Raw genomic sequence first — 19,023 nt, forward strand, 5'->3', positions numbered from 1 at the left:
GTCACCAAGGCCAGGGGTCACTGTCCCGGTGTCAGCCAAGGCCAGGGGTCACTGTCCCGGTGTCAGCCAAGGCCAGGGATCCTTGTCCCAGTGTCAGCCAAGGCCAGGGATCGCTGTTGTGGTGTCACCAAGGCCAGGGATCCTTGTCCCAGTGTCAGCCAAGGCCAGGGATCGCTGTCTCGGTGTCAGCCAAGGCCAGGGGTCACTGTCCTGGTGTCAGCCAAGGCCAGGGATCCTTGTCCCAGTGTCAGCCAAGGCCAGGGATCGCTGTCCCAGTGTCAGCCAAGGCCAGGGATCGCTGTCCCGGTGTCAGCCAAGGCCAGGGGTCACTGTCCCAGTGTCACCAAGGCCAGGGATCGCTGTCCCGGTGTCAGCCAAGGCCAGGGATCCTTGTCCCAGTGTCACCAAGGCCAGGGATCGCTGTCCCGGTGTCAGCCAAGGCCAGGGATCCTTGTCCCAGTGTCAGCCAAGGCCAGGGATCGCTGTCCCGGTGTCAGCCAAGGCCAGGGATCGCTATCCCGGTGTCAGCCAAGGCCAGGGATCGCTGTCCCGGTGTCAGCCAAGGCCAGGGATTGCTGTCCCGGTGTCAGCCAAGGCCAGCGATCGCTGTCCCCGTGCCGGGAGGGGGGGCGGCTGGAGCCGTGCGGGCGCGGCTGCGGGTACAAGACAAAGGTGCTGTGTGGAGGCTGCGCCGCCATTTCTGTCGTTTCTGTTCCTGTCCCGGGGCAGGAGCGGCGAAAGGAGCGAGGGCCGCTCGCGTTGGGCTTGGTGAGCGCTTTGCGCGGCATCGCCCTCTCTTACACGCTGTTGTCATTAGTGTTGTTGCCATCACTGTTTGTTTTCTTATCTGGTTGCTGTTTCCAGTAAATTGTTATCTCAACCCGTAATCTGCAGTTTGTCTCTCACCTGAGGGGGTGGGGAGACGAGAGTGGCTGCGTGGGGCTCATTCTCCACTTGGGCTTAAACCACAGCATCGGTAAAGAAAACCAATGCAGAGACTGATAAACCAGAAATCTGATTTTCCAAACAAATTACTTTTCATAACTCAGTGGTTTAGTTTTAAACATGAAAGGAGTGGGATCAGAGCTGTCAGGAGCAACAGGTGGAAAAGTCACCCTTCAGAGCTTTGGAAAGAGGATCACCCCCACTCAGGAGAGATCTAAGAAACCCTTTTCACCAAAATCAGAAACAAACAGCCAAGATTTGCAGTCTCTATTCGGACTGGTAGAGGAGGGCCCCACACCGGCCAGGCAAACCAACTTCAGGACTACAGGGCCACACAGTCCCAGTTCACAGGTCAGACAAGGCAAGAGATTAGTGCTGGCCTTTTCACCAGAGGACGTGCAGTTAACAAATGAGATGCCTTCAGGTCATCTTTTTCCTTGTAATTTTTGGTGTTCTGCTCCTCTCCCCTCCCTCTAATTGCAGTAAATTTTCAGTCTTAATTTTTTTTTCCTTTTTTGTTAAATCAGGCATTTAGACAAAACTGTAATGAGTTTCTGATTGCTTCCATGGAGCAAAAACCTGAGTGAAAGAGGGGAACAGAGACTATTGCACTGATTTCTCCAAGATAGCTGAGATGGGCAACTCAGCACTTGAGGGAAATAGAAAAGGCACAGGAAAAACGAGGCCACTACAAGCAAAACATTTTTATTAGCTTCTGGTATTTCAACCCTACAAACTTAAGATGCAGTTAGAATGAAAAAACATATCTGTAAAAAGTCTACTATAATCCAAAACAATCCATTAAAGTTTTCCACATGTATTAAAAGTTTAAATTCAAAAAATAACTTTTCAAGGTTTCACTCTCTAACAATATCTTCATAGAGGTAACATCCAAGTTTTTCCTAAGTACAGATACAAAGCAAACAAGCATCCTCCAAAATAATCTATGGACAAAGGTACTGTAAGAGGGAAATTAAGACAGTGTAGTAATCTACAAGACAGACACACAGGTTAAATGTAAAATAGCCATACCATCAATGAAATACTTAAAAATAAAAATAAATTAAAGTTACATCAAAGTTCCTGCTTTACTTTGTTTAAATCCTCAATACAACACATAGGACTGCATTATGGATCATGGCAAAGACTTAGCAGTAGCAATAAAAAAGTTGCTACAGAAAAACTTCTATGGAAATAACACAAGACCAAGGATACTCCTTCACACAGCTGTATGATGCCTGTACAAATTCCACTGAATCAGTTATTCATGCTAGGGCCATTTATTTTTAAAACCACTGTAAATTTCTGTAAGATGAATGTCAGCCAGCAGAGATCCATATATCCCAGCTGAATATACTGTCCTGCCCCTTTCACTGTGTAGCCAAGCTGCACTTTTTGTTCTCCCCAGTACCTCCTTCCCAGCAAGAATGCAATTTTGCAGGGCACAGTTTTTTTGGTAGCATTTTGAAATTTTCTGAAAACCAACTCTTGTTCTCATAAGGCCCCAGTCACTGAGCATATCTGAGCAGTATGAACACAAGCTTAAATAAAAGGCTTTGTCAGTGTGCTGCTTTGCCTCTCGTACATGATGCTTCATGTGCCATTTGGAGGCCGCCTGTATATTATCATCAGAGCATATTGTTATTTTTCTGGTGAACCTTGGTAAGCATCCCAGCCTCACTATTACTACAACGTCCCCATTAACTATAACTGGGCAGGAGGGACCTACGTGGTGCTTCATAGGACTTGCTCTACAGATTTAAAGTAAAAAGCATTCTCCACAGCCTTTGCATTTTGTAATACGTAATGGAGAAAACAAAGGGCCTAAATACACTAACAGGTATTTGAAAAATCTATCAAATTACAAGTTTCTGATACTATAGTGAGCCATCCTGCTGGATTCCTCCCATTATGCAAAGTCTAAAATGGTAAGTGAACATTCCTGTGAAAATGTTATCTCCTAAATATTACATTCCTTGTTGGCTAGGAGTTCAGATCTGCATAAATCTTTGCAGAAAAAAGTATTTAAAACAAATACCCTAACTAGTTTCTGGTTTGTTACAAATCTTCAGTGTTAAATCTAAAAGAAGAAATTTCCACAAAACAATGACTAAAGGTACAGTTTTTGGTTGGTTACTGCATGGGCACTGCAGACAAACTGCACCTCAAGAGTTCATTCCGTAAGGTCGCAGGTGTTTACTGTCCACTGTTTTCTGGATTTGTTGTGGTGGTCTCAGTGCCAACAGGTTGCACATTGTCTGCAAAATTGTGGGCATGCTCAAGGAACAAGTCTTTGAGTACGCTCAGCTCCTTGGTCAGGAGTTTAATTTTTGCCTCTAAACGTTCATTTTCTTCTTTAAGCTGGTTGACCCTTTGCAGTGTGTCTTGTGCTTTCTGCTTGCTTTTTAACCGGCTCTTTTTCACTGCCATGTTGTTTCGCTCTCTGCGCTGACGATACTCATCACTGTTTCTATCCACAAAGGAATTTTTCTTTCCCTGTTTGCTCGGAGGCACAGCTTTGCCTCCACCACCAGGACTAACTGGCATCAGCTGGGGAACCTGCTGCAAACCACTGGAGTGTGCTTGGGTGTGAATCACACTTACTCCACTCGCATCTGTAGTGGTGTTCTGTTGGGATGTCTTGCTCATTTGGACAGGCTGTTCTTGGACACAACAGAACTTATTAGGAGACTGAAAACTCTTGTGTTTCCAGAAGGTGTTTCCAACAGATCTTCACATGGATTAAGGGCAAGGTGAACCTAGTAGGGGAAAAAAAAAAGCTATTAAAGATGCTGGCTTGAGCTACAATCTTAGACACCACCAGCTTTAGCGTAAAGTACTGATGGTACATCTGGCAGTGACACACCATAACTGTTATGGAAGTGGACAAGCTGCCAACTACATTTCTGAAGCCTCAAACGTATTTGGATTGGATGGGACTACTACTGGGTCATCTAGTCAAGCTGTTTGAATTGTTCACTGGCTTCACTCAGTTATTCCAAAGCCATCCCTGATGGATGGGTGTCTAGCCTAGCCTCAAATATCTCCAGTTTCACAACCTCTGTCTTGGCAACATGTTCCACTGTCTAACTTTTCCTCCAGTTGTACAATTTTCTTAGTTTTCAGACTGGAGTTTTCCTTCTGTGGCTTAAAACTATTAACAGCCTGACTCTTGACCAACAGGGGTACTTGATCCTTGTCCTCTTCGGACCACATCTCTGGGTGTATCCACAGACAAATTCCTCCCTGATCTCTTTTCTCTGGAGCAAGGGTGCTCAGCCTGTCCACCCACCTTTTCTCAACTATCTTACAGCACTTATTTTAAAGCTGATGTTCAAACTGATGGCTGTTGTAAGGTCTACCAGTACTGAGGGGGAAAATAAATCTATGGGAAAAGGTAGCACATTGCAAAGGCTGTGTCTGGGTGACATTCAACCACGGGCGATGTGCTGAGCCTGTAACAGTATGTATGGAGCAGGTGGGACAGGAACACAAGGTGATGGCAGTGTAGATCACTACACAAAGACAGGGACTGTCACCCATAAAAAGACAGCAACCACAGCTGACTCATCCACAAATAAGGTCCCCTGCCCTAGTTCATGCACTGGTCATTGTCCACTCTCCAGCAGACAAACTGGCCTGATGAGCAAGACATCCTCTCACCTGACTCATGTTCTCCCGCTGCTGAGGTCAGCCTGCTCCTGGCCCTACTGGTGGCACAAGGAGGATTCCACCATAGCTGCTGCAGGGCCATGGCCCTGGCAAGGCTAACAGCTGGTCCCCTTCTCTTCTCATCTCACAGGATGACTTCCTAAATGGCTGGGAGAGAAGAGGGGAAGGGCAACAGGACGGTCCTAAGCTCCTGAAACACCTACCTATGGTTCCAATGAAAAATACTCAGTGATCAGTCAAATCAGTGTGGGTTTGTCATGTTGAAGAAAAGCATTTTACTGGCACTAAACAATCCTACTCTGAGGTCAGACTGCGTGGCAGCAGTGCAGCCCAGCACTGTGTCACACACACATGCAGTATCGCACAACCAGGGTGATACATACTGCCTGCCCATCCTCCAGATGGCTGGGGAAAAGCAACCAGCTGCAGCAGCACTGGGCAGTGCTGACTGCCCGGGGTGGGCAGTGGCCAGCCCAGAAACACGTCTCGCATCTGTAACAGCACAGCGAGGGATGGCTTCACTGTCTGGCTGATGAATGGAGGGATGTGTGAGAGGTTTGTAAGCAAGCTTCTGTGTGTCACTGGTCATTCTAAACTCCCAGGTTCATCAGCTGTGTACTGTTCCTGTTTGTTTTTCTCAGCAGTCTGAGTTGCTGTTTTACTTTCGGATGGGATATCATTAAAACGTCAGAATTCAACTGTGTATATCAACTGCGTATTTTTTTCCATGATGAAGGAGCCAGAATGAGATGCAGCTGCAGTGTGGTTCAATAACATTCGTGGAAAAGCCCACTAAATTTGGCTTGAATGTTACTGAAAATTAACATTCCCTGTCACTGAAAGGTCTTCCCACTTGTGAAGGTGTATGACTACACCCACACCCTTCCTATCAAGAAATCTTTTCATTTTCCTATTTCAGGGCAGAATGAGACCATCAACTCTCTTTGACATCTGTGGAGCTGAATCTAGATACATAGAGTCTAACACCTTTGTGTTAGTATTTTCCCAGTTTCAACTCTTAAAGCAACTTTTGCAAACCATGTTTCAGTCTCAGATTCTGACCAAATAAGCAGTTTGGTTGGGCAGTTAAACTGAACACCCTGCTGACAGGGTGTTCCTGTACACCAACACAAGACTGGCAGGGCCAGTTGTATTAGCTGTGCATGTGTAAATGCACAGACATTTTTAGTCAAGGTGTTGAGTGTATGCTCCTCTTAGAGCATACACTGGCCTTGTCTGCACTTTATTTTAAAATACAGGATTTCTGTAGCCCTCAAAGTATATACAGTTTTCTTAGGTTGTCTCTGACAAGTATATTTTTGATACCTTTTTCAAATCAGACAGAATGTCCTGCTGTCCCCTCTGCTTCAACACATTTCAGTGCTTGCAAAGTTCACCTGGACAGGCCAGTTATGTAACCACACCATTTTCACAATCTGGTTTTTGTGCTCCATGAGCTGCTACAGAGGAAGGGGTGGCTCCTGCCCCCAAAGGAACCCCACCTGACACCTAACAAGTTTCTTCACATCACCAGGTTCCATGTGCTACTTCTCTCTATGCTATCAAAACTATTTAATACTGCTTTAACACTCCTTTCCTATCTCTAACAGATTTCCCCAAGATTCAACAAAAAAATTATTTGTTCCATTAAACCTAATATTAATGGAGTATTTTAGTTGGGCAGTACATGGATATAAGCAGAGAAGACAACCAGTGTCACACCTCTCAAGCAGGAATTCTAGCCCTGCTAGAACAGACCCCGCTCTGTTTTTTCCCACTGCAACTGATTTGGTTTTTATTAAGTAACTGTTTTCTTGAGTGAGACATGCTCTTATCTGGCCTGATGATTAGAACCCTTAACTGGGAGCTGTGACACCTGGATTCCTGTCCTGCTCCAAAGAATATGCAGAGCAAGTAGCACTAACTGTACTGTATCACAGAGTTACAGGAGTGCTAACAGCTGAGGCTTGAAACTAGTTTTTCTACCTGGTGATGTGGAGGCTGGATGCCTATTACCAATTGTCAGAAGGCTATCCCAGATAGCAGCAGGTGCTACGGGACATCCTTCAGCAGATACTGCAAGGAGATTTAAAGGCAGCAGGTATGAAACATAGCGAGGGGACTCTCAAGAAGGGCGAGGTAAAGGACGTGGTAATTAGGAGAGGCCAAGAAGGTGGGGAGGCAGATAGGTCTCCAATTTCTCAGAGCCCGTGCAACACAAACACAGCTGCTCCATGCCTCTCCACACAGGTTGCTTTCCCGTGACTGGGTGACAGCCCCAGCACAGCAAAAGACAACTCCTCAGCCAGCCAGCCCAGTTTCCCAGCATCTTGTTCCCATAAAGCTGCTCATTAGCTTCAGCTCAGCAACAGCCCTAGGCTGGTTCCACCCAACACATGGTAGTGTTTCCAGTGGCCAGTTAGAACTGCCTAGTTCTCTCCTTAGGCCACCAACTGGCCACCCAGGAAACCAACTGGCCACCCACTACAGCGTAATAGCTGGTAACTCAAGAGGTGTCTTCTCAGGCAGAAAGATGTTTCTTACTGTCTCACAGTACTCCTCAGGGACCAGTGAAGCAATGAAGGCCTTCACTTGCTTTCACATACACAAAAAATAAAAATAAAGACATTAAACTTCCCAATGTTTGCTTTGGCAAAAACAAAAAAAAAACAAAAAATGCGTTTTGTCAATTAAATCAGTATTTTTCTTAACTTGGTAGCAAAGAATCCGAAGTGTTTCTCTCTGTTCCTTTCTTGAGATGTCGCTGAGCTGATTCTGATCATTAGTCAGAATGATTTTATTGCACAAATTCACGCAGCTGTCTTGTCAAATGCAAAAATCGTTTCCAATCTGAACAGCAATAAGTGGTATCTCTTGTCTTAGACTTCAGTAGGAACACCATGATAGGATCCGATTCTAGATTACGATGACCCTGTACTAAGAACAGTGGCACAGAACTCCAGGCACGCATCTGCTGAACAACAGGAGGGCTGATTCCTGCACGGTTCACACTCACAGGTTTGCAGGAGCTGATGCTAGCGCCCACGTACTGAAGGCTGGGCAACAACTTTTGAGACTGAGTAGCTCAAACTCATCATTTCTTGCCATAGCTGACAACATCACTTTTCCACATTTATTTCAAAATCTCAATTTTTATTATACATCTTACAAGAAAAATGCACTCTGACATCCTTAACAGACTGAATCAGAACACATAAAGCACGTATTCTGACAGAATCCCAAACACTGGGAGGAGGTATCAAAAGACTCTGTCTTTCGAATTAAAACGACAGCTGTGATTTCTAACGATGAACCAATTCCTTAAATCCGAAAGTTTTGAAAATTATAAATGCTTATACTTTCCGAAGAGGCTCTGCATGGCAGTGTTACGGAGCTGCGACTGCTCTTCCCTGCCGGATGTCAGCGCTAAGGCCGACGCCGAACTCCCTGCCTGCCAAAGCTCCGGTTTGAAAGTTGCAACTGGAACTATGGAAATTCGCCGAGAACCTGAAACATCTGTGGAGACGCTCCCCAGGGCGCCGCGCGGCGGGAGGGGCGCGCACCGGGCGGTACCGCAGGCGCTCCCGAGCGCCCCGGGCCGCATTCTCCGGCTGCCCCTCGGCCGAGCGCACTCCTACCCCGCCGCACCGTGAGCGGCCGCCCAGCCCCGCCGCCAAACGCCCCCGGAACCGCCCCGGCACGGCCTCACTCCCTCCCCCCCCCCCGCCCCCGGGCCGGGACCGACCACGGGGACCGGGACCGGCCCGGCCCTCCCCGGCGGGCCCATGGCGCCACCGCCGCCCTCCCCGGGCCGCCCGCCCGCCGAGGCCGCGCTGCTCCTCCCCCGTCCGAGCGGGGCGCGGGGGTGCCCGGCGCTGCCAAGCCGTGACTTCACCGGGGGAGGGGAGGGGAGGGAGCCGGGGCCGCCCGCCGATTGCATCACGCGCTGCCGTGCGGGGCCCGGCGGGCGGGGGCGGCCGCGGCCCCCCGGCCCCGGCGCGCGCCCCCCGCACTTACCTGAGCGGCGCGAGCGGCGGGAGGGGCCGGGCGGGCCGCGCTCGGTACCGTGCGCGTGCGGCGAGCGCCGATTGCGACACCGCGCGGAGCCGCCCCGCCCGCCCGGGTGATGCAACCGCCGCGTGATTGGCAGCGCCTGCGGCCAATCAGCGCCCGCGCGGGGCGGGGCCGCAGCCCGAGGGGTTTGTGCGTGAGGCCCGCGGGCGGCCTGCGGGCTGGGCGGCAGCCCCAGCGCGGCCGGGGGTCCCCAGCGGCCTCAGCCCGGCCACGGCCGGAGCCTTGTCACGGCCTGAGTCTGGCCACGGCCGGGGCCTTGTCACGGCCGCTCGCAGGGTTTGTCCTGCGCTGCTGCGGCCGCGCTGGAGGACAGCGCGGTCACGGGCACGCGTGTCGCTGGGCCGGCTGCGCCCGGGCCCCCAGGAGGCCTATTCCCCTGTCTGACGGGGGACGGGATCGAGAGGCTGCCCCGCCCGGGCCGGGGGCTGGCGGGGAGCGAGGCGGCTGCCTCCCCACGCCGCTGGGAACCGGGGGCCCGCCCGTACTTCCAGGAGGCTCCGGCACCTCCCACAGCCCGAGGGGGAGAAGCCGAAACCGCGTCTCCGGCTGAGTCCCCGCACGGGCAGAGCGGGGAGCTTGTCCCGGGCCCCGCGGGAGGGAAAGCGCAGCTTCAGTGTGCCCGGGCCGGGCCAGGCCCGGCGGTTTCCTGGGGGTACCGGGCACAGGCTGTGGGTTCGATCCTCGTATGGGCCACTCGCTTAAGGGCTGGACCCCATGATCCTTGTGGGTCTCTTCCAACTCAGAATGTTCTGTGATTCTGCTGAAGTTGGCCAGGGCCCCACGGGCATCGAAGTAAATGGTGGTGTGTTTCGGTACTGATTGGCATCTCCTAACTGTTCCCAGGCTGTTAATTAACACCTGACAGTGCGTTCCCATCTGGATCCTCGCTGCCGTGTGGATTTGCTTCCGTAGAATGTTGTGAGATCAAGGGGAAAGAATATCAAAGACATCAAATAAAAGTAACAACAGCTCTCTTGACAACAGAAATTATGACAAATTTCTAAATGTTATCGATTCTTAGTTGATTTTTCTTTTCAAACTTACTATTAGAAAAAAAACCCTAAATGCTGGCGGACTAGGAAACACCTGGGTCATAGAGTTCAATGTCACAGGAAGATTATGCACCATTTCACTGGTATGTTTGTTGTTATAAAATACATCACTTTTTGTGGAGAAAAGTTCTTTTTGCCCATAATGTTTTCCAGACACTTTGGTTTGTATCACTTTAGTTCTGCCCAAACAAGCATACACTTACTATATATATGCACACATATGCTCACATCTCAAGCTGTGTGTGAGCAGGGTGTGTTTGCAGCTCCCTGAATGGGAAATGTACACTTCAATACACAGGTGTGTGTGTGTTTGCAGTGGGCAGGTCTGAAAATCATCTGTTTATAAGGTAGGCAAGTTTGAAACAAGTTCAAGTGTGCAGACAGTAAAACAATACTGTAGGAAAAGTGGGATTTTTTTAATATAGAGGAAAAAAAATTTAATGATTTATGCTACTCTTTAGCACATAGACTTGCTTGAAAATGTTTTATGTCTGCAAATGACCTGAGAAGAATTAGATTTGTAAATACAGTTGCAGAGCTCAGTAATATAGATACAATTATTTGTATTTACCATTTTTATGGCTGTCAGATGTTATGGAGGGGTTTTGTTTTGTAAAGCCGTGTGGAAAATAAACCATATTTGCAGAAAAATTCTGAGGGTTAGTCTGGGCAAACAGTTTTACTCAGCTCATTTACCCCAAAGATACTTTTCCTTGTCAATCAGCAAGTATTTGCTTTACCTTCTCTAATGTTTTTCTGTTTCTTAATTGAAACTGTTACATTTTCTGTGACAATGACTCATCCACCTATAGCTAGAGTGAAATTCCAGGTAAGCATTAAACATTATCCTTTGCTCACAGTAGTTAAGTAAATGGGTGCTCTTAGTATGCTTTCCTAGGATTGTAGAGCACTTTATGACCATTCATTCTTTAATCCTCATCAAAGATAGCTGAAGAAAATAAAAAGCAGACAAACTTATTCTCACAGAGTCTGATTATTTTAAACGTTAAAGCTCACACATAATTCCCTGCGTGTAAGACACTCCAGTGCTTGGTTGGCATCGTATCTTGCTACAGGAAACCATCACACAGTGTACTTCAGTTTTTGCAGGATACTTTTTCTCCCCAATGTTACAATAAAAATAGAATATCATTAAAGAAATCTAAAAAGTAAGCACAGAAATATATGGACAGCTGGGATGTGGCATTGAAATACACACTTTACCTGCTTATATACAAGTTGTGCCAGATGAGCAGTAGCTCTGGAGTCGGGTGTCACAAGCAGACACTGGTCCCTGCTGGGATGGAGCCCTTCTCACTCTTGTTCTGGATGTGTTCCTATAGCACCGGTTACCCATATGACTATAGATAATACTATAAGATAATAGTATCTTATTTTCACATGCATTATCCAGTCTCACAGTTGTTTAAAGACTTTAATACTGGAAAAAAATTACACTGATATTCAGTGTCTTCAAGTAATCTACAGCAATTCACGTTTAGAGGCAGAAAGGCCACTGAGGAAATAGAAACAGTGGAAACTGGAGTTAGAAGGTATAAAGGGGAGAGGAGCCTGTTGGGACAAATGTCCCTGTTTACTGCCCACTCAGTATGTTCCCTTAACACAACAAAAGCATTAAGAAGTTCTCTGGAGCCTTTCACCTGGAGTGAAAGCTATTTTGTGGCCCTTGGAATAGTTTCTGTTTTGTCTGCTTCCATTGTTCACGCGTGTTTCCTCTGTCTTCATGGGCAATTATTTCTTTGGCTTAAAATAAAACCCCTACAAACTCCTGGACTACAACCCACGCATTAAATGTTTCTTTCTGTAAGCATTTGCCCCTGTTTCCCTCATGGGTAAGCCTTTGCTGGATTTTTTTTCACTTCATTTCAAAGTTTGATTTTCACACATGATGCTGCTGTTTACTTTTTCACTCTGGTCTAACAGCCATGCCTTTGAATTCTAGAGAAGAAATCATTAATTTCTCTCCAGTGATTTAGAAGAGAAAAGAATAAATATATTTGTATATGTAGTTTACAGGTGGAAATAAATAGGCCCTTAGGTAAAAACCACAAAATTCTAGGCTGTGATGAATACTCAGATGTATTTAAGGGCAAATGCATTGAATTATACCAAAATATAACCTTGGTAACTTTTCTTGGTAATCTCAACCTAGATTTATTCAAAACTGGAAAGATTCTCTCAGTATGATTACATTCCTTGTGATCACCAAGCAGATGGCATTCATGCAGGAATATCCCAGAAATACGAAGTCTGTAATAGAGGTTTTCCATAATCTTATTATTGCAAATCTCCTTTCTCTTAACAGCCCTGCATTTTGGTATTACAATAATTACTTTCATGTTCAGGACTGACCTGCACCAAGACCAAAATCCTATTGTTAGAAATCTGAATTTTGCAGAGCTGAGGCTATTAAAGCTTCAGAAAGCAGAAGGATCGCTGATTTTCTTTTCTCAGGAATCTGGCTGTATTAAAAAAAAATTAAGCACAGAGAGAAAAAGCAGTATTAATAGCTCTGCCTATTTGTTTGAAAAAGCTGATACTTCCTAAGCACAGAGTTTGGTTTTTCACTATGATTTAATAATTTAAATGACAGAAACTTATCTGTTAATAGCTGAATTGTCAGAGGTAGCCTTTTTGACTAGGTGAGGAGAAAGGAGAGGAAAGATTGTTGAGTGGTGATCACTATTTCAGTATGATACTGCTAATTCCAGCACTGACTCACTACAGCCTTGGAAAGTTACAGTGCTTTTGTTCTAGCAAATACTAAGTAAAGAAAGGAACCAATCTGTTCTAATAGCAAACATCCATTTTATTGTCACATTGCCTGGAGTTCATTTGCAGGAAAAATCGAGTGCCTTTGTTCTTTCTCTCTATGCAGCTAATAAGTCTTGTAACTAAGTATTTCCAGTTACAAGTTCTGCATCTTCTAGTACTACTCCCCATTATTTGCAGTTATCAAAATAGCCAGGTTGTCTTCCTATCTAGAGTTATTCATACTGGTTTCTGAAAACTGATTAACTCAATTACATGGGCAAAATAAATGCAATGCTTCTCAAATGGAGGAGGACAAAAAACCTCATAATAGACAGCTGTTCCCCACAACTTCAGCAGGCTATTGGGTGATAGCAAAAGGAATAAGGCTAACACAGAAGTCTTACAGCATCTGAAAAAACTAATAGATCAGTGAGATATAGACATCATATAGTGGAAAACTAATGCACTGATGATTTGTATGCTTTTACAACGAACCCAAGCTGTCATTTCTATAGGTGTTATGTGCCGTGCTTCTCCAGCTACAGCTGTTCACATTTCCTCTAGAGTTTTGAAGGGAATGAGAGGTTTGGTACTTCAAGCTTGATGAACTGGTTTCATCTAGGTTGAGTCTGCAATAGTGGTGCCCTGAGATTTGATTTCCTAATTGCCATATTTTTGTTTCATGCTGTTATCAGGAAGGTAATTTTTTTAATCAGAAACTGTTAGGAAGCACTTTCAGAACCAGCCAACTGCACAGATAAAGGTGTGCCCATTTTTTCAAGTTTCACTTTTTTATGTGGTATTCCGGTTAGTAGGCTGGGTTCTTCAGCAGTCACGTATCATTGGAGTCTTCTCTTTCATAGCTACAAAATACCTGTTGATAGTAAATTTATATTTTAATGGAAGCCTTGCTCAGTCTATGCTGTCATGCTGTCGGGAATTTGTTCTTCAAGCCAAGCCAGCTCAGGTTCTCCAATAGCAGTGTTCCATTTCACCAGATAGTACTTGGATCTGAGAAGTGTGCCATTATAGCCATGGCTTCTTGAGGGATTTGAAGGTAGAGGGACATCTCGTTACCTTTGTGACAATTCTTTGCACATAAAAATACTGTAATAAAAATGTGTGCTGTTTCAAAATTTAGCATATATCATCCCATCTCTTCACTGTATTCCAGAGGACTGCCTAGGAGATGACCAATGTATTTTAGGTATATAAAGAGACCAGATATACATTAGTGCTCAGTAGCCACAAGCCCCTTTGAAGTGAATGAAGCAGCTGAAATTACAATCTGTGACCTTCTATGGAAATATCAGAATATGGAATTAGAAGCTTTCTTGTAGGTATTTGAGTTTAAAAATATCAAATATGTTCCTGAAGAATGCCTGGTCTGTGAGGAGGCTTCTAGGTGTGTCAACCCAGAGTGTTCAGATTTCTGGAAGATCATCTAACAAAAAGAATGAACACTATACTCCTTTACAGATTTTTTGCAGGATTTTACAAACATGTGTTTGTGTTTGAGTGTTCTCTGGCTTTGCTCTGATGTCTAGTGATCCAATGAAAATTAGTATAGCCTTTGTTGTGAATTTCACTGGGGCTTGGCTTGAGTTTTACCCGGGCTTCTTTAGTAATTGTACTAAACAATTCAAACTGCAAGTCTTCTGGTATCTACAGAACATGACAGGGATCTGTAGACTGCCACTGATTGTTTTGTGGGGTTGCTGCCATGTGTATGCAAAATGTTAGGTAAGATGAGGGGCGCATAGCTAAAGATGAGTAAAACAAAGTAGATAAATAGATTGAAAGGAAAATGTTATTTATTGTGTGAGTATATGTGCACATATAAAATCTGGTTCAAAAGAGACTTGTTAGAACTGAACAAGTCTGAGCGAGAATTAATGGCCCACACCTGGGAATAAGAGGTGAATTCTCAAATATCCAGGTTTAGTAACTGCCACACCTGTCCTATATTCCCAAAAGCATAAATGAGGCCTGCAAGGATTTAGATAGCTTAGCTTCTGAATGCACAGTGCCATGGCTCTTTTCCAAGGCATCATCACTCACCGCATGAAAATCCCCACCCATAATTACTAGGGCATTATTTATCACCGGGTATACTCTAGTGAAGAACTTTACCTTATTCCTATGATATCAAGAAGACTGAATAGTTTTAGTCATTAATTTTATCCAGACTTCAGAATGGTTCAGAACAGAAGCCTAAAATAAATACCCTTCCAGAAAACCAATTAAATTGGAGAGTCATAGCTTTGTTTATGGTCTCATGGTGTTGGAAAGATGAGGAGACAAACTGCATTGTTATCAATGGCTTTATTATTCCCCACAACCAATACGACCTCTGAAACGCCATGAAAAGCTGAAGGAACAGCCATTTGAAACACAAAAGTGAGAGTCTGGCACCTGGCAGAGGACAGCCCACCTGATTTTTTACTACACTTCAATTCTGTTTATGAACATGAATATAAAATGAATTATTTATCATCGTAAAAAATATGTGGGAGGACAATTTGAGAAAATGTATTGGCAATTGCAACATGTCTGTCACTGACCTCCCGCTGCTAACATCGAGGAGAATTTTGGATGAGATAATCAGTGACTGATATTTTGGTCAAGCAAGTAGACTCCATCTTTTGTCCCCAACAGAAAAGAAGGTAAGTACTTAAGTAGTTACCTCAGCAGAGCCATCTTCCTTCCAGAACATCGATTCTCTGCATTTGGTGAGTTAACTGTTTCTAGTTCTCTTGCCTCCTGAAACAGAAATAATTTCCAAAGAAACAGTGGGGCACAGCTTTCTGCTTTGTTTCTGCCAACCTTCAAACATAATGCAGACTCACAGAAGAACAAAGCAATTACACTTAGACTTGCAGGCATCTGAATGTCTCTGTCATTGTGAATTTACAAGACATAATCTAAGTTTGTATTGAATATAAATACTGCAGACAAATCTGTAGAATAAAACACTTTGTAGCATGTTCCAGGAACAACATCTGGTTTTCTCTCAGCAGTGACTATATCAGACTTCCCTCTGATAGGAGAAGCTTTGTGCTCCCTCCATCACTGCATGCCCTTTGCAGTCATGTTTGTGCACCTCAATGGCTGTAAAATTCAACTTGGCAAATCTCTGTACAGAGGAAAGTCTCCTCATTCTGAGTTGTTCAGCCATCATGTGGGGGTTTCATGCATCAGGCATTATTTATTTGATCAGAAGTTCTCCCGCAATTAAGACCCCAATTGAAGTTATCAGGAATCCTGCCCAAGAAAATAATTGAGGCTCAGAAATATTACAACAAAGTTAATGACTTACAGTGTAACAACCTACCTGCAAAAATATGGAGCAAAAGAGAGTAACATGCAAAGGAAAAGTTGATGACAGCACAGAACACTTCAAAACGTTGAACCTGCTCTCACCGACTCCCAGTGCTGCATGCGCATTGGCAACCAACCACCTGCAGCCACTTGGCAGAGACTGAGACTTACTCTACCAAAGCACTGCTATCCCTGAAGAGTGTTCTGCTGCAGACTCAGTATTTGCTGAGCATACACATTCTAAAGAGGACTTCACCGAGGTGTACAGAATTGTAGAAACCTTCAAAGTGCATAATGAATAAAAGTCACAATGGTAAAAGTCACAATCATTTCTGCAGGTTTTTGAGGCTCTCTTCCAGGGACTACAGGCTTTAAGTCACCTGCAGTCCCACTGCAAATGTGGTTTGGCAGTTGGAGAAAAGGACTTTGCTTACCAGGAAAAGAGATTCTTCAAGGTATGTTTGTTTATGTGTACCTTCATGTCACACCCTCTTTTTCTTCTTGTGTAAAGCCCTTTGACATCGAGAGACTCAGCAAATGGGACAGAGGGTCTAATGCATATGGTGGCCTTTTTCCTTCCTGTGAGCAAAATGAAGACAGGATGAGTGCAGACAGGTGTACTCCTGGCAGGAATATGCACACAGGCAGCCAGTCCTGGAGGACTCCAGCTTTAAGAAAGTTCTGTACTGCTAGCAAGATAATGTGGGACGTTGTGCTTTAGGGGTGCCATAGATAACTGAGAAGCCTCAGGCACAAATGCCAATGCCTTAAACACAAAAAGTTTATAACAAAATATTTCCAAATGCCTTAAACACAAAAAGTTTATGACAAAATATTTCATTTGCCTGAACATCGATTTAATGTAGGGGCATTTATTCAACACTAGTGTATGGCATCAGTGGAGAGTACTGCAGCACAGTCTGAAACAGCCCACGTATCTCTGGCTCCCCTTGCGTGAAGGCTGTAGTTCTCACGCCAGTTCACAGGCAGCTCTCAGACACCTCTGCTACAGCAGCACTGGTAGCTGAGCTATGGCAACTGAGGAGCTGCATGCTTTTACTTTCTTTCTAAGTGTTTTTTAATAGATTTCTGGAAGGACTTTCAGTCCACTTAAAATTTGATAAGTCACACATTTGGATATTCCACCACCACATAGATGTGATCAAAATATGTAGATCCAAGGACTTAGAGGTAATTCAGTGCTGTAAGGGCGATTTGACTGTGTAGCTCTGAGCCCACTGAAACAAATAGGCAAGGGGCACTGGGGCAAAGCCCCTTCCTGAAGACCGAGTTTGCAGCTGATATGTCACAAGATCTGAGCTCTACTTGCAGCGTTTTCCACAGCTTGAATATATAGCGTTTCCTCTTAATAGGGACACATCCATTTATATGGATTGTCTTCCATCAAACACTGGCACCACTTTTGCATATCCAGGGAAAACAGCAAATGAACTTGCACAGCTATGTACAAGGGATAAGTGTAATTAGGAGTCCCACAGTGTCTTGAACTTCCATAAAAGAGGAGCAAATGGGAGCCTCAGACTTCATCAGTGACATCCTGAGCTGGGTAAGTGGTGTTTATTTCAGTTTATTAATAAAGGAGAAAAGTAATTCCCATGTGGTCTAGACCCTACCATAGATGCAAATGATCTCTTGATGACTTAAATTAAATGTAAATGATCCATAAGCCCTGCACTTAGTTATATAAATACTTCCATCTATTAAGCCTTTCTAAAGCCTCCCAGAACATTCATGTTGGTGGGGAATAGCCCCTTTCTAAATGGAAAATACTGACCCATTATCAGTGGTACTGTCTTACCCAACAGAAGTGCCAGCTGTGTTGGCTGTGGTAACTGTCAGCAGTTGTTCCTCTGACAGGGAGCAACAGGGTTCTGTGCCAAGTTACACTTTCCTCTCCTTGTCTTTTGCAGCTGAGTGTCAGCTTGCAGACAACCAGCACGGATTCAGCCTTCCCATGCTACGGGTTCTGTGCCACACAGATTTTTAAATCATCATATTCCTTTTAAAACCACATATTTTAGTAAAATAAAATCAAGAACTGTAGCACCCAATACTAAAACATGTTGCATGAATTCTTTTTAGAATCATGCAACTCATGTAATTAAAAATCTGGAAATTTTGCCTGCTTTAAAGAAGACAGGAGTTATTTTTCTGAAATTAAATTTTAGTTTGCCACGTTGAATTTCACTTTATATTTACCACATTTATGTCATAAATGGGAGACGCTTGTACTGCTCATATTCCCCATTAATATAATTATGTAACATCAATATAATGTTGGTGTTTGTCAAGGAATGTAGGATTCATGCTCATATTGACATATTACATGTAATTTGATTAAAATTAGCATCTAGCATAATTGTTTAGGCCTGAAAGAATAATTCAAAGTGAATAATTTAGAGTCCAAAACCTTATTCCCATTTCCTATCTTTAATTACAGCAGAAGAAAAAAAAAAGACATTTTTGCAGTATGGGAGCCCATTTCATAGTTTGTTCATTTTTTACTTAGAAACACAAGTAGTTTCCAAGGACTTTTTGTTTGGAATTAGAAATCCCTCAGCCCTGGGCTCTTGTTGAATGATTAGCCTTAATTATACTTACCTCCACTATTAACTATGTCCAGGTAAGTCACATGACATTGTTGCTTCATCTTCTCTGAAGGGCAGTGCCTCTTCAGCATTGTTTATGAGCATTTAGATACCCAAACCTTGGAAACAACCTAGCACTGTCACTGGCTTTTTACTTTCTAAAATATTATTGCAAACAAAATACTTTTATGATTGCATAAAATGAGTAAAAAATATAATGGCTTCCATCAAAAGAAATCTTCTGATTGTATTCATATGAATTCTTCTAATATTTATTTCAAGCATTCTGTAGCTCAGATGTCAGCTGCCTTTAAACATGAAGCAGAAGGAATGGTTTATTCCAAGCAACATCATTTGAAGTAGCCAGCCCTGTTTTCCTCTAAAACTTTGAAACTTTGGATTCTAGATTTTTATCTGTCTGTGATCCTTTCAAGAAAACCCTACTGATCATTAGACTCGCTTGCTTTGTGATTAACTCTTATTTCACTTAAGACTTGTTTTACCTAAAGCATAAGATTCCAGTTTGAACAAAAAAATGTGAATATGAAGGTCTTGAGGAACTCATGCAGTGGTGA

At 44.2% G+C, this 19,023-nt stretch overlaps 1 protein-coding gene across 2 annotated transcripts; it reads right to left on the minus strand.

Moving 5' to 3' along the window:
• Positions 1-1,634: 1,634 nt before the first annotated feature.
• On the minus strand, positions 1,635-8,737 carry CEBPG (CCAAT enhancer binding protein gamma). Of its 2 annotated transcripts, XM_048316331.1 has the most exons (3): positions 8,635-8,709; positions 4,609-4,764; positions 1,635-3,704 (listed from the first exon to the last, which is right to left on the minus strand). In XM_048316331.1, the coding sequence occupies exon 3, from the start codon at positions 3,592-3,594 to the stop codon at positions 3,142-3,144; it is 453 nt and encodes a 150-aa protein (XP_048172288.1). In that variant the 5' UTR covers positions 3,595-3,704; positions 4,609-4,764; positions 8,635-8,709; the 3' UTR covers positions 1,635-3,141. The 2 variants fall into 2 exon arrangements, with proteins under 2 accessions (XP_048172288.1, XP_048172287.1); XM_048316330.1 differs by lacking the exon at positions 4,609-4,764 and having other exon boundaries at positions 8,635-8,737.
• Between the last annotated feature and the right edge of the window lie 10,286 nt (positions 8,738-19,023).

The sequence above is a fragment of the Corvus hawaiiensis genome, chromosome 12, assembly GCF_020740725.1.
Source record: "Corvus hawaiiensis isolate bCorHaw1 chromosome 12, bCorHaw1.pri.cur, whole genome shotgun sequence".
Lineage (NCBI taxonomy): Eukaryota > Metazoa > Chordata > Aves > Passeriformes > Corvidae > Corvus > Corvus hawaiiensis.